This window comes from Belonocnema kinseyi, chromosome 4 (assembly GCF_010883055.1).
Source record: "Belonocnema kinseyi isolate 2016_QV_RU_SX_M_011 chromosome 4, B_treatae_v1, whole genome shotgun sequence".
In the NCBI taxonomy this organism is placed as follows: domain Eukaryota; kingdom Metazoa; phylum Arthropoda; class Insecta; order Hymenoptera; family Cynipidae; genus Belonocnema; species Belonocnema kinseyi.
The window spans coordinates 85,705,498-85,718,137 of record NC_046660.1 but is presented as its reverse complement, the minus strand read 5'-3'; the positions used below and the strand labels follow the sequence as shown (position 1 = coordinate 85,718,137).

At 28.7% G+C, this 12,640-nt stretch overlaps 1 protein-coding gene across 2 annotated transcripts in view; it reads left to right on the top strand.

Moving 5' to 3' along the window:
• The window catches only part of LOC117170720, a 76,922-nt gene that overhangs the window by 30,323 nt on the left and 33,959 nt on the right, over positions 1 to 12,640 (top strand). The window contains exons 2-4 of one of the 2 annotated variants that reach the window (XM_033357733.1): positions 6,148 to 6,367; positions 9,102 to 9,406; positions 12,191 to 12,262. In XM_033357733.1, coding sequence (XP_033213624.1) covers positions 6,251 to 6,367; positions 9,102 to 9,406; positions 12,191 to 12,262 — 494 coding nt within the window. In that variant the 5' untranslated portion in view covers positions 6,148 to 6,250. The remainder of the gene's footprint in view (positions 1 to 6,147; positions 6,368 to 9,101; positions 9,407 to 12,190; positions 12,263 to 12,640) is intronic. The other variant, XM_033357734.1, reaches the window with a different exon arrangement.

Genomic DNA, 12,640 nt, shown 5'->3' with positions numbered 1-12,640 from the left:
CTTTGTGTAGGGAAATTATGATCACTATACTACTTGCGTACAATATATTTTGTGTAGAATAAAATCGTGTCGGAACAGCGTTTTACCGAAAATCAATAGATTTAGCATTTTATTAATTTTGTTCGTAATTTTTTAGTCAGAAATAATTTTATAAAGTCGAAGACCCTGTATTTTTTAGACTTCAATGAGTCTAAATTTTAAATGAATAGAAAGCTTCCACTGGAGACATTTTCTATCAAGTTTAAAACTGATATGAATATCGAAAAGAAATTTGTTTGAATAAAATGATTGAAAAATTAGAAAGTTTTTTTATGTTAAAGTAACATTTAGAAACTATTTTTGTAATTGACAACAAAATGACTTGTGGGAGTTAATAAAAACTTAATAAAATCGTGTCATTTTCTTGACCAATTTTTGTACTTTATATCGATCATACTTGAGTGAAACTATGCTTTTGCGAATCGATATTGATGTATTGTGTATAATTTTGCTTCATTGAAGATTTTTTGCACACATAATGTTAATTAAAATCTTTCAATCAGTAGTAAAGAGACATCATTTTTTAAATTTATCTTTCATAAAATTTATTTGTAATTGTGATAAGAAAATTTTCCCAATAAAAAAAGAGTTTGATCAACTTTCATTATTTAAAAAATATATATTCTATTTCTGAACTCGTTAGATGGTTTAAAATTAAAAAATCGTAACTCAGAGTCAAGTTTAGGCATTTTCACATATGTTTATAACCGAGGAATTTATACCGAAAGTCTATTCGTATGGTCCAAAAATATTTCAATGTCCCTGTAATCGGTCAGCCACCTCTGTGGATATATTCGAAGCTTTAAAGCTCCCTCGTATTTGTTTTCAACAAATTTGTATCTGCTCTCGATTTAATTAAATTTATAGAATTGGATAGTATTTCGAAATTTGTCGTAAAAATAACCGTTCAAGTATAGCGGTAGGGCCACGGCTACGAAATTTTTCGTAACATTAGCCCTGCACGAGCTAGAAAATCCGTTAGCCAGGGATTTAAAAAAAAAAAACGTGCAAAAGTTGGGAAATTTTTATAAGTGGGACTTTAAATAACTGTCAAGAATAATTATTTCAAAAATTTAATTTAAAATTGTTTTAATTCAATTGGTATTGAGTCTATATTATAAATATTACACGATTAGAATACTGGTCTTCAAATTTGAATGGGTAAGGCAAATGAGAAATTAAAAAGAAATTGGAAGGGCAAAGTTAGGGAATTTTTTTAATAAATTTTGCGATCATCCTGGCAAGAAGACAGTAAACCTTGACAGATTCTGTAAAGAAAATTTCGAATAATTTCACTATGTCAAAAGATATCGGAAAATTACTTTAAATGCTTTTTATGCAGGGATTTTCCAATTTTGAATTTACTAGAAATTCTAAAGTGAGTCCTTTAAAATTCTATCCGGAAAAATTGTTTCTGAGTTTCTGAAGGGATTTTTGTTTTGAGAAATAGTTTTCCATTTTGATGATCAAAATGTGGAGTTGCGGAAAACTGTGAAAAAATTTCGAGGACGTGGAAGTACGTCCGTATGTATACAAATGCTGAACTTACATAGAAAGCACAGGTAAAAGGAGGATGACATAGTTGGCTCCATTTCAGATGGGGCGAGTGACTTCTCGAGTATCGGATTTTGAAACGAGAGGTGTCAAGAGATTCCTTTGAAAACTCGTAATCCGATCCGAAGAAACTCATTCGACTTTTCTTCAGGAACGGGAATTAATGTCCTTCTCGCTTTTCTCATTTCGAGAATGATGCCTTTTCGATTCAAAATCAGGAAACGAATCCAAAAATAAATTTGGAAAAGGAATCAAAATTCAAACTTTGGAAGCTTTCAATATTTTGGATAAGTTCAAAATTATTTTATATTCAGAGTGGCTGCATGTCAAGCAAAAAATGGAAATCAGAAAAAGTCGAGAATTTTGTTGGTCAGGAGAAAATCAGAAATTTTGAAACGAAAACTGCAAATATCAGGGAATTTCTGTGTCATGAATAATCAGGACTGCCACACAGTCACTTTTTAGTCACTCGCTCGTTTTATTTCTTCTTGATTTTTTTCAAAGTTCGTACTAATATGGTGCCTTTGTCCCAAAAAAGTTGATCTTATGCCCGTGTCTTGAAAAAGGGAAAATTGGATTTATTTGTATGAAAAATGAAAATTCGAATTATTTGCAATAACGAGACAATATACGAATAAGACAAGGGAGCAAAGTTTTCCCACTTGAAAAGTTCTAAAAAAAGATTGTAACCATTTTTCTCCATCTTGCATTTTTTTTCTAAATTTGGATGGAAATATGAATATAATTACGAATTTCGAGAAAAAAGGAAGTTAGAGAAGAAGGGCTTGCAAACTCTTTTTAGAAGAATTTTTCTAGTGAAACAACTTTGCCTATTTGAATTTTTGTCGTATCTTGTGTCGCTATTGAGAAAAAAGGATACTTTCATTTTTCATTAAAATAAATTCAATTCTCTCTTCTCCAAGACGCGGGCGCAAGATGCGATCGTTAACTTTTTCGAGATAAGTGAACTATATTAGTACCAAATTGGGAAACAATTAAGGAAAAATAAAACTGTGGCCCTTTTGAGAAAATGAATTAAAAATTTTTTAGGAACGTTGCTATTTTGTCAGTTTTTTATTATTTTTATTTTTCGGTAAATTGAAAAAATAAACGAAATGATCTGACAGAATGAAGAACAAAAATTCAAATATTAATTTTAATGTAGATAATGTAACACATTAAACAAATTTGAAAACTTTGTTTATAAAGTGCTTCACCAAATTTAAAAGTTCTAATAACCTCAATCAAACAAATTTTTCTTGAACTGATTCTGTGACTTCAGCATGCACAGCCTGTCCGATTTGATATGAATTAGGTCACCTATTTCTGATTTTTTCTGAATTCGTTTGAAGTATTTTAAGGTGTTTCAAAATATTTCAAGAAATTGTTTAATAGTTTTCAATAATTTGAGGAGATTTCAAAGTATTTTAAATATTTTAGGGTATTTAACCTTAATAAGTCACGCTTTAGAAGAATCGCACAAGTCACACTGGGTGAAATTTACCATACCAATGAGTCAGAAAAATCTAAAAATAAAATCTAGGTACTATTTAAGGATTGCAAAAAATAATCTTGAAGTTTTTGTAACCAAAATTAATTCTTCGAATTTTTTTTTAAATCTATGAAGTTATGGTAATAAGAACTCTACAAGGAGCTCGAAAATTATTTGGGATGATTTTCACCCCGTGTCACTAATTATATTTAAAAAAATTCCATGGATTTTTTAAGGGCTTTAAAAATTCGGAAAGGATTTTAATAGATTTCAAAGGATTTTAACAATTTTAGGGTATTTTAAAAGATTCCAATTAATTTGGTTTTTAATAGATTTAAATATTTTAAAAGTTTTTCAAAGAATGTAAAAGTTTCAAGGAATTTAAAAAGATTATAAGAGAATTGAAACTATTTCAAAGGATTTGTACTATTTTAGGGTATTTTATAAAAACACAAGGAATTTTTACTAGCTTTCAAATTCTGTAAGGGATTTCAAAAGATTGCAATTAATTTGAAATATTATAGGGAATTTTAAATGATTCTCAGAATTTTTAATTGATATTTGTGGGATAATTCAGAGCTTTAAACAGTTTCAAGGAATTTCAAACGATGTCAATGGATTTAAAAAAATATATTCATCAGGTGGTAAATAATTTTCTAGAATTTTGGAAGATATGGAACGATATTACAGGATCTATATGGTTTTATGATATTTCAAAGGATTTCAAGGGAGAATTTGTCCCGAAACAATAGGGTGGTGTCCCACATATCTCGCATTTACTACTCTTTTTGGAAATTAAAAAAAAAAAATTATAACTTTTAAAATTCATATTGTGCACGCATAAAAAAATATATAATTGTATTATTACGCTTGTTATGATTAGTACTGCAGTTGGACTCTTGGACTCTCATGTCGTTTCGAAGACGAAAATCAAACGAACCTCTCCTTCTATCTCCACACTTTAGAAAAAGAGGTCCTCACATCTTTCCCTAAAAAAGGTCGAATTTTAATTTAAGTACGATTTTGGTTCTAACCTTCGACTTAAATTAAGTTTCTCCTAACGCAAACAATCAGGGCTGTCCCGCAATGTTGCGCAACGTGACGTAGTTACCAGGTACGCCTTTGGGGCACTGCGCTTTTTCGCTATGCTACTGTTCTGTCATGCATGAGTGACCAAGGCACATCCCCGCGGCTCCTTTCATCCACAGCCACCGGTACGGTGTAATTCTTGGAACACATAAAAACGAAATTACTTAAATTGAAATTCGACTGTATTTTAATACATTTTTCAGGATTTCAGGAAATATTTTAATGCATTTCCAAGATCTGAAGAGATTTTCAAATATTTTTGCAATTCATTTGAATTAATTTGGAATTCATCTTGAATTTGTATTGATTTATCCTGAATTCTTTGTAATTCTCTTTATTTAAAACAAAGTGTAATTGAATTATTTTGAGTTCACGTATTTCTACATAATTCAGTTCATTTTTAAAAAGTTCTTATTTAATTCATTCTCAAGTTTTTTCATCTCACCTTGAATTCTTAGGCATTTCATCAAATTATTTTGAATTTTTCTGAACTCATTTCAAATCTACTGAATTCAATTAATTATTTCATATTGTTGAATTGTTTTTAATTCGATTGAGATTTTTTTCAATTTACTTGGAATTTTTTTCAAGCCCCTTGAATTTTTTAATTCACTATGAATTTTGTATGAATTTCATCGAATTCTTCACGTTTTTCTTAAATTCCTCTGAATTCACTCTAATCTTACCCAAATCAATGGAATTTAAAAAATTCAATTAATTTGAATTCTTTTGTACTCTTTTATATTCAAATGAAAATAAGTCACATTATTAATGCACACTAGTCATCCTTAGTCACTTTTTGGGCGAGAAATGAATTACTTTTGGTAATTTTCCGTTTAAATAGGTGACATTTTCACTTTTTACAAATAAATAAGACAAATTTCTTTATTCTTTGTTAATAATTTTATAATATTAGAACTTTAATCTTCAAATATTATTGGTCAGGGAAAATGAAGAATTAGTGAGGGAAAAGTCACTGCATTTTGGAAATATATTTAAGATATACTAAATTCAATATCTTAAAATTTGGATTTACAGATACTTCGTAAATGAATAATAATGTAAAGATTTATAAGAAATCAAATTATAAATCTGAAATGGAATCATTTGCCTAAATTCTAGAGAATAGACTCCAGTATAAAGCGGAATGCTCAGAATTTTAATCATTTAATAAGACATAATCGCCTAATGGGACTCGCATTCAACTATGAAGTCGTACACATTGATAGATGACCTCAAAAGTACTAATACCGCGACATTAAAAAATATGGCTTATATTCTCTTCTTATTCTACTCCATTTTTTCAATAAAAATATTAAATTTTTTATTTAAAATTAAATTCAATTTTATCCTGAAATAATATGGATTTGATTTCTAAACCTCTGAATACAATATTAAAAAGAATTCGACATATTTTTTTTATTTCTTTCTTATAATATTACATTTTGTTTGTAAAGATTATTGGCGATTATGTGGATTATTTATATGTGCGAAAATACAAAATGTGGGATTATTCGATTTTTAATTGAATCGAGAAAAAGTAGTACATTTCTTTGTAGTGCAATTATTTAAACAAATAATTACCAGAATAAAATTCTTATATTATTCATCATTTCACTTCTTTAGTTTGTATATATTATTAACCGAAGCAGACTGGGATTTAATATTATTTTAACAATTTTAAGGCACTTTAAAGTATTTAAACAACATTTAATGGGATTGCCAAGAAATTCTCAAACAAACAGTTGTTTAAAGTGCATCTTATAGCAATTCCAAGACTTTTGCAAGATATTTTTTTAAATCCCTAACTTTTCCCTGATTTTTCCTGAAACATGGTCACCCTCGTGCTCACTCTGCATATAAAAAAATAGGAATTAGTTATACTTTAGAAGACATTTTTTAAAATAGATTTAGTAACAATTTTGTTAAGAAATTTATTTTTTATAATGTTTTTTTTTATTTTTTGTTTTCAGGTTGGAATGATAAATGGTAGCAACCAGCGGGATGGTGTATGAGGAGATTGTGGGAGTCCGGGGCAGCTGACCCCAGCCCCCTCGGACGCTCTTCGTTCGCGAGATGCCCCACAATCTAAACACAACTTCTGCCAACTCAGCAAATACGGGGCCTAACCATCAGGCTTGCCCTCCACCTCAGCCTTATCAGCGATTCAGTGGAGATGGATTTCAGCCAGAGGTATTTTTATTTTCTATTGAAAACAAAAAAATGCGTCATAGCGGCCTTGCATAAATTAAATCTTTTTTTTTTAATCTTAAACTATTATCCTACCAAAAATTATATTTAAAAAAATCTTTTTAAAATATTAAACTATTATCGTACCAAAAATTATATAATAGAAAAAACTATGTTATAAAAATTATCAACCAAAAAAGATGAATTCCTTCATTCAAAATTTAATAGTTAATATTTTAGCCAAGAAAAGATTTTCGCTTTAAATTAAAAAATGAAAAAAAAACAGTTTAAATCAAGCAAAAAAGACGAATTTTCAAGAAAATAGTTGGATCCGCAACCGAAGTAGCTTCGTTTTCAATCACAACAGTATGTTTACACTGTCATGTTTGGGTCATTCACAAATTACGTAAGTTGATTTGGGGGAGGGCTACCTGGTAAAATTGTACTATTTCTTATGAATTAACAAAGTTAGTTTTTAAACAAACAAGATTTTTCAGCTCAAAAAGGAAAAAACTGTCATCCAAATAGTCTTGAACTTTCAAGCCAAAAAGATAAGTGATCTACAAAAACAATAAAAAAAGTTTGCATTGTTTTTCGTATCTTTAACTTTGTATTTTTCACTTCCCTGACGTAAAAAACTTGGAATAAAATGACGTTCATTGTTCATACTTATAAATAAATTTACTCATTTGTTTTCCATAGCAAAAGAGAAAAATTTAAAAGTTTACAAAATATTTCGTGTTAGAGAATGCTTTTAGAAATTTTTGGTCCAGTGCAGAAATAATTATGGATTAAGTAATTAAATTTGTGGAGAAAAATACCTTTCAGAAGAAGTATTTACATAATTTTAAATTTTTCTTTATTTATAATATTTGACGTAAAATGAAAAACATTAACTTTTATCAGCTGTACAATTTTTATCAAAGATTCTTATTTTAGTTATTGTGATCAGTTCTAAAAGAAGATTCCATTCTACCATCCGCAAACTAGAATTTTTAAGTAAGAAATTAAATTAAGCTCACTGTGAGTAAAAGAATTTTATTTAATGTTTTAGTGAAAATAAAGGAACATGTATTTCACAGTTGGATAAAAAAATGTATTCTTGATTTTTTATAATCTTTCGAAGATTACCTGCGAATTTTCAACAAATGAAAGAATTTTTTCAAAATGCAATACTATTTTCTTAATGAGCGTAGCTATTCAGTATTTTCTTTTTCTTGCCGTGGAGATTCTCTCTCTTTCAATTAATACAAAAACATAAAAAATTGACGAAATGGTGGCTTTTTTAATTCTTCAAATTGGATTTTTTTAAAGAACCCACTTAAAATTTTTTAAAAGAAATAAGGTAGTATTTATTACATATCTCCTAAGTTTCTGTTCTTTGTAAAACACTGATTCATGTTGAAAGAAAATTATTTTTGAAAAATAGAATTTTCATGTTTTTCTCGAAAAGAACGAAAGGTACTAAAGATTGTTTAGATAAAATTTTACCCGCCAGGGAATGTGGGAGAAACCATGGCAGTATCAGGTAGTTCCCGATAAACTGCAGTTGAAGTCAAATTTATTATTTTGTTGAAAATTCAACTGTCTTTTTTAATATTCGTCTTTTTGGATACAAAATCCATTCTTTTGGGTTGAAAATTAATTTTGTTGGAAGAAAAGTCATCTTCTTTCGTTTGGTCAAAATTCGATTTTTTGGATGAAAAATTTAATTATTTTATTGAAATTTCAACTATTTTCTTATAAAGTCATATTTTTTGTTGAAAGTTAACTCTTTTTAAATTAAAATTAAACCATTATATTTTTGGTTAAAAAGTTATCTTTTTGGGTTGATAATTTAACTGCTTTGTCATTTTTTTTATAGAACGTCCTTCCTTTAGGATTACAAATTTACCTTTTGGTAAAAAATTCATTTTTTATTTTTGAAGATTAATCTTTTATGGTTGAAATGAAAATTTGTTGGTCCAGAATTTATCTCTTCTGGTTAAAAATTCTACTATTTAGTTAAAAATTGAATTATTTTATTATAGAAAATTCAACTATTTTTCTAAAGTCATATTTTTTACCGAAAATTCAACTGTCTTGTTGAACGTTTGTCATTTTGAATAGAAAATTCAACTTTTGCTATTTAGATCAGTTATTTTGGTTGGAAATTTGTGATTCTTCGCGCAAAATACAACTGTCAAACATTTGGTTAAATATTCATCTTCGTATGTTGAAAAATCAACTGTTTGGTTGAAAATTATTTAGTTTTTTAGTTAGAAGTTAAACTGTTTGGTTGAAAAGTCATCTTTCTTGGTTGAAAATAACCTTGTTTGTTGAAAATTCATCTTTTTGAGTTGAAATTTCACATTTCTTGGTTGCATATTCCACGATTTTATTGAAATTGCAATATATTTCAACTTGAAACTTTAGAAATATGCTAAATGAATGAATATTTTTTAAATTAATGTATTCCCCTAGTTTTTTGGAATTTCCCTATTTCGCCTATTTTTAGAGATTTTTAGTCTGTGAAATCTAAATGCGTGATCCTTTATTTTCACTCTGGAATGATATAACTACATAAAAAATCATTCTGACACCATGTACTAGACTTTTTTTTTTGAAATTTTGTCTGATTTTAACTGGAAATGTTATATTAATTTTGTATCAGTTTGTCCACTATAAAATATTTAGGATAAAATATTATTTATCCTTGAAAAAACTGATTCTTTTCAAACTCGTTTTCCTTTTACAGAAAGAGCCTGTGGAGTTTGAAACCTCTCATCTTCGAGGTGCACCAGCAGAAGTTGAGGCCCTCGTTCACAACATCAAAGAGGTCGCCCAGCAATTTCTCTATCACTGGAGAACCTTTCCTATCGCCTTGCCTCCTCCTCTTTCGACCTGCACCGATGGAGAAGACACCCTGGCTCGGAAAAAACATCACCTGAGGGACTTTTTCGTCGCCCCCAGTTTCGACGAATTGGACGCAGTTGCTGTAGACAGCAAAGGAGAGCCTAGAAGACTTACGAACAAGCAGCTAGAAAGCATCAGAGAAAGGGGGTAAGCCTTCGAAAAGAAATAAAATCTACATTTCTCTTATATCCATAGTCTCATAGAAATTTTGCTTCCGTACTCTCTTAGAGACTCAAATTCATAGAAATAGTCCATAGTTTTTCACAAATTTAAATTTCTTATTCGTAAATAAGTAGAAAGAGCTTTCAGATAAAGCAACATGGTAATTTTCTTCACGTTTTATCCGTTTTTTTATGTTAAACTCCAAAATTTTATTTCGTAAATCCAATTTTTCTTCTATAAATCCATTTTTTGATTTGAAAATACAATTGCAGTGTGTCCACCTGACCGGGTCATCGAGAAATGACCGGGAATGTGATTCAGAAACCGGGGTTTTTTACTCGAATGTACTAATGTGTGAATAATTTGGTTTTATATATTTTATTATTCTAATTCTGAGTTAGTACATAAAATAAATAATATAAATATAAAGAAATTAGCTTATTAGTAAATTGCAATTTTCCTGAATTGGAATAGGGAATTTTCGAAAAGAATTATAATTTTTAGTTGCGAAATGGAATTTCAGAAAAGATATATAATTTTTAATTTCAGACAGGGAATTTTTATGAAGAATTATCATTTTTACTTTTGGAATAGTGAATTTTAGTAATGATAAATAATTTGGAGTTTGGGTAAGGAATTACAGTAAATAAATATAGTGTTTAGGTGTTGATAATATTTTAGGAAAGGAAAGTGCCGTAAACATTATAATTTTGACTTTTTAACACGGAATATTGTTAAGTTTGACTTTGAAACAGGCAATTTCCGCATAAAACTAGAACTTTTAGTTGGTACAGAGTATTTCAGTAACGCGAATAATAATTACCACTGTGAAGCAGGGAATGTTCTAAAAGATTTATAATTCTGAGTCGGGGTAGGAAATAATTAAAACAAATATTTTTAAAAACCACCTAAAGGATTACAATTATCCTGAATTGTAACCGGGAATTTTTGAAAAGATTGATAATTTTGACAGTATTGGTACATGCAATTCCTGTAAAGAATTCCATTTTTTACTTTTGAACAGATAATTTGGTTAGGAATTATAGTTTTGAATTTGGGACTGGCAATTTCTGCAAATAATTAGAATTTTGAGTTAATAGAGAGTTAATAATTTCGACTCTAAAACAGAAATATTCTAAAAGATTTATAATTCTTAGTCGGGATAGGAAATAATTTTAAAAAATATTTTAAAAACAAATAAAGGATTACAATTATACTGGATTGGAACGGGGAATTTTTGAAAAGAATTATAATTCTGAATTTTAACCAGAGAATTTCGTTAGGAATTATAGTTTTTACTTTGGGATAGGCAATTTACGTAAAAAATTAGTATTTTAAGTTGTCTCAGGGGATTTCAGTAACAAATAATAATTTCGTCTTTGAGATAAGAATTTTCTAAAAGATTTATAATTCTGAGTTAGGGCAGGGAATTTTCGAAAAGAATTATAATTTGTTTCTTTTTTAACAGGGAACTTTGTAAAGAACTTTCAATTTTGGAACATGGAATTTCAGAAAAGAATTGTAATTCTGATTTAGAAAAAGGAAATAAAAAAAATAAAAAAATTTTGAAACTTGCCTCTTCCAAATTTTGGCATAAGGAATTTTCTATATTTCCGTATGATAATAGAACATTTTGTAAATAAATAGAATTAGTATTCTGAATTTGGATGGACAATAAAAAGTCATTTATAAAATCCCCTGAAGAATAATAATTTTGACATGGAATGGGAAATTTTGGAGAATAATTTTAATTTTCATTTATAAAAAAGGAATTTACAAAAAAATCAGAAATCGCCAGATTAAAAAATTCCTTGTTTCAAATCAGAATTTGTTTAAATTTATCATTATTACTTTTGCAAATAAAGTTTTTCCAGAATTTTAGGCTTCCCATCTTGCAATTTTATAAAAAGGGAGTTACTATATTTCTAAATTATAATAGGAAGTTTAGTAAATAAATACAATTCTGACTTGTAACAGGGAATTTCCGTGAATACTTAATTTAGAGTTTAGGACAAGGAATTTTTGTAAAGAATTATTATGTGACCTGGAACAGAGAATTTTGGACATAGAAGTAGAAATTAATTTTAATTTTGATTTAGAAGCCAATTAAAAAGAAATCCTGATTTTTAAATTCAGAATTATAATTTTTTCACGAAATCTCTATTCCAAATCATAATTATAATTCTTATAAACAAAAATTATTCCGATGTTCCAACTCAGAATTATAATGCTTTTTCAAAATTTCCTGCACCAAATCAGAAATCTTCTATTTTTTTTTTTAAATGTTTAAATCTCTTAAACACTTTTTAATTTTTTTTTTAATTGACTGAGAAAAAAAATTAACCCTTAGAGAACCTGGAAATGACCTAGATTTTAAAATCATCCGTCGGGTAGACTCCCTGAATTTGTACAGTAACGATGTCAATAATGAGACACTGAAAAAGGAATCACAAAATCTAAATCTCAGACAGTTCACTATTGATGTCGTCCTATTTTGTAAACCAAGGATTTATTGAATAGATTCTTTTGTACTATTTGATCAATCCTTTTATATTTGAAAAATCCTTCTCTATTTTCTGAATCCCATTTTCATTTGATAAAAAAAAGTATCAATTTTCTCTGGGAGTTTTCCGAAAAATCCCTCTTGATTCATCGCCATCGAACCGTGATTCAGGTCACATGAAAGTCTTTTAAAATCTCTTCTTCGAGAATTCTTGACTGCGAGGCGAGTGTTTATGTCTCTCATGTTCTGTAACGATTTTTCTAAAGCTTGCACAAGGATAAGTATGGAAAACCGAAGAAGCTGAATGTCGTTCAATTGGAGAGCATTCGGAGATGCGGGTACGTCACGCACTCACGACACTCCACATTTACTTATGAGTGACTAAACAAAACTACAAATTTGTCTAAATGTTTACCCTTTCCAAAAAGTCGTAAAACGCTTCACATCATCATCATCATCATCACAAACGCAGTGTTTACTGTTTGCACATCTCGCTATTTAACTACTCATTAGACAGTGTTGGGAACATTTAATATATCTATTTAACTGTTAAATAACAGAAATTAAACTAGAAATGCTGATATGAAAATTACCGGTGTTTGACACGTGTTACCAGTAAAAAAACACGTTGGTGTTAACGTTAGGGGTCGTGCATAAATTACATCAACTATTTTTCCGAATGTTTGAACCACGTGTCCCCCTTTGCTAGGCTTCGT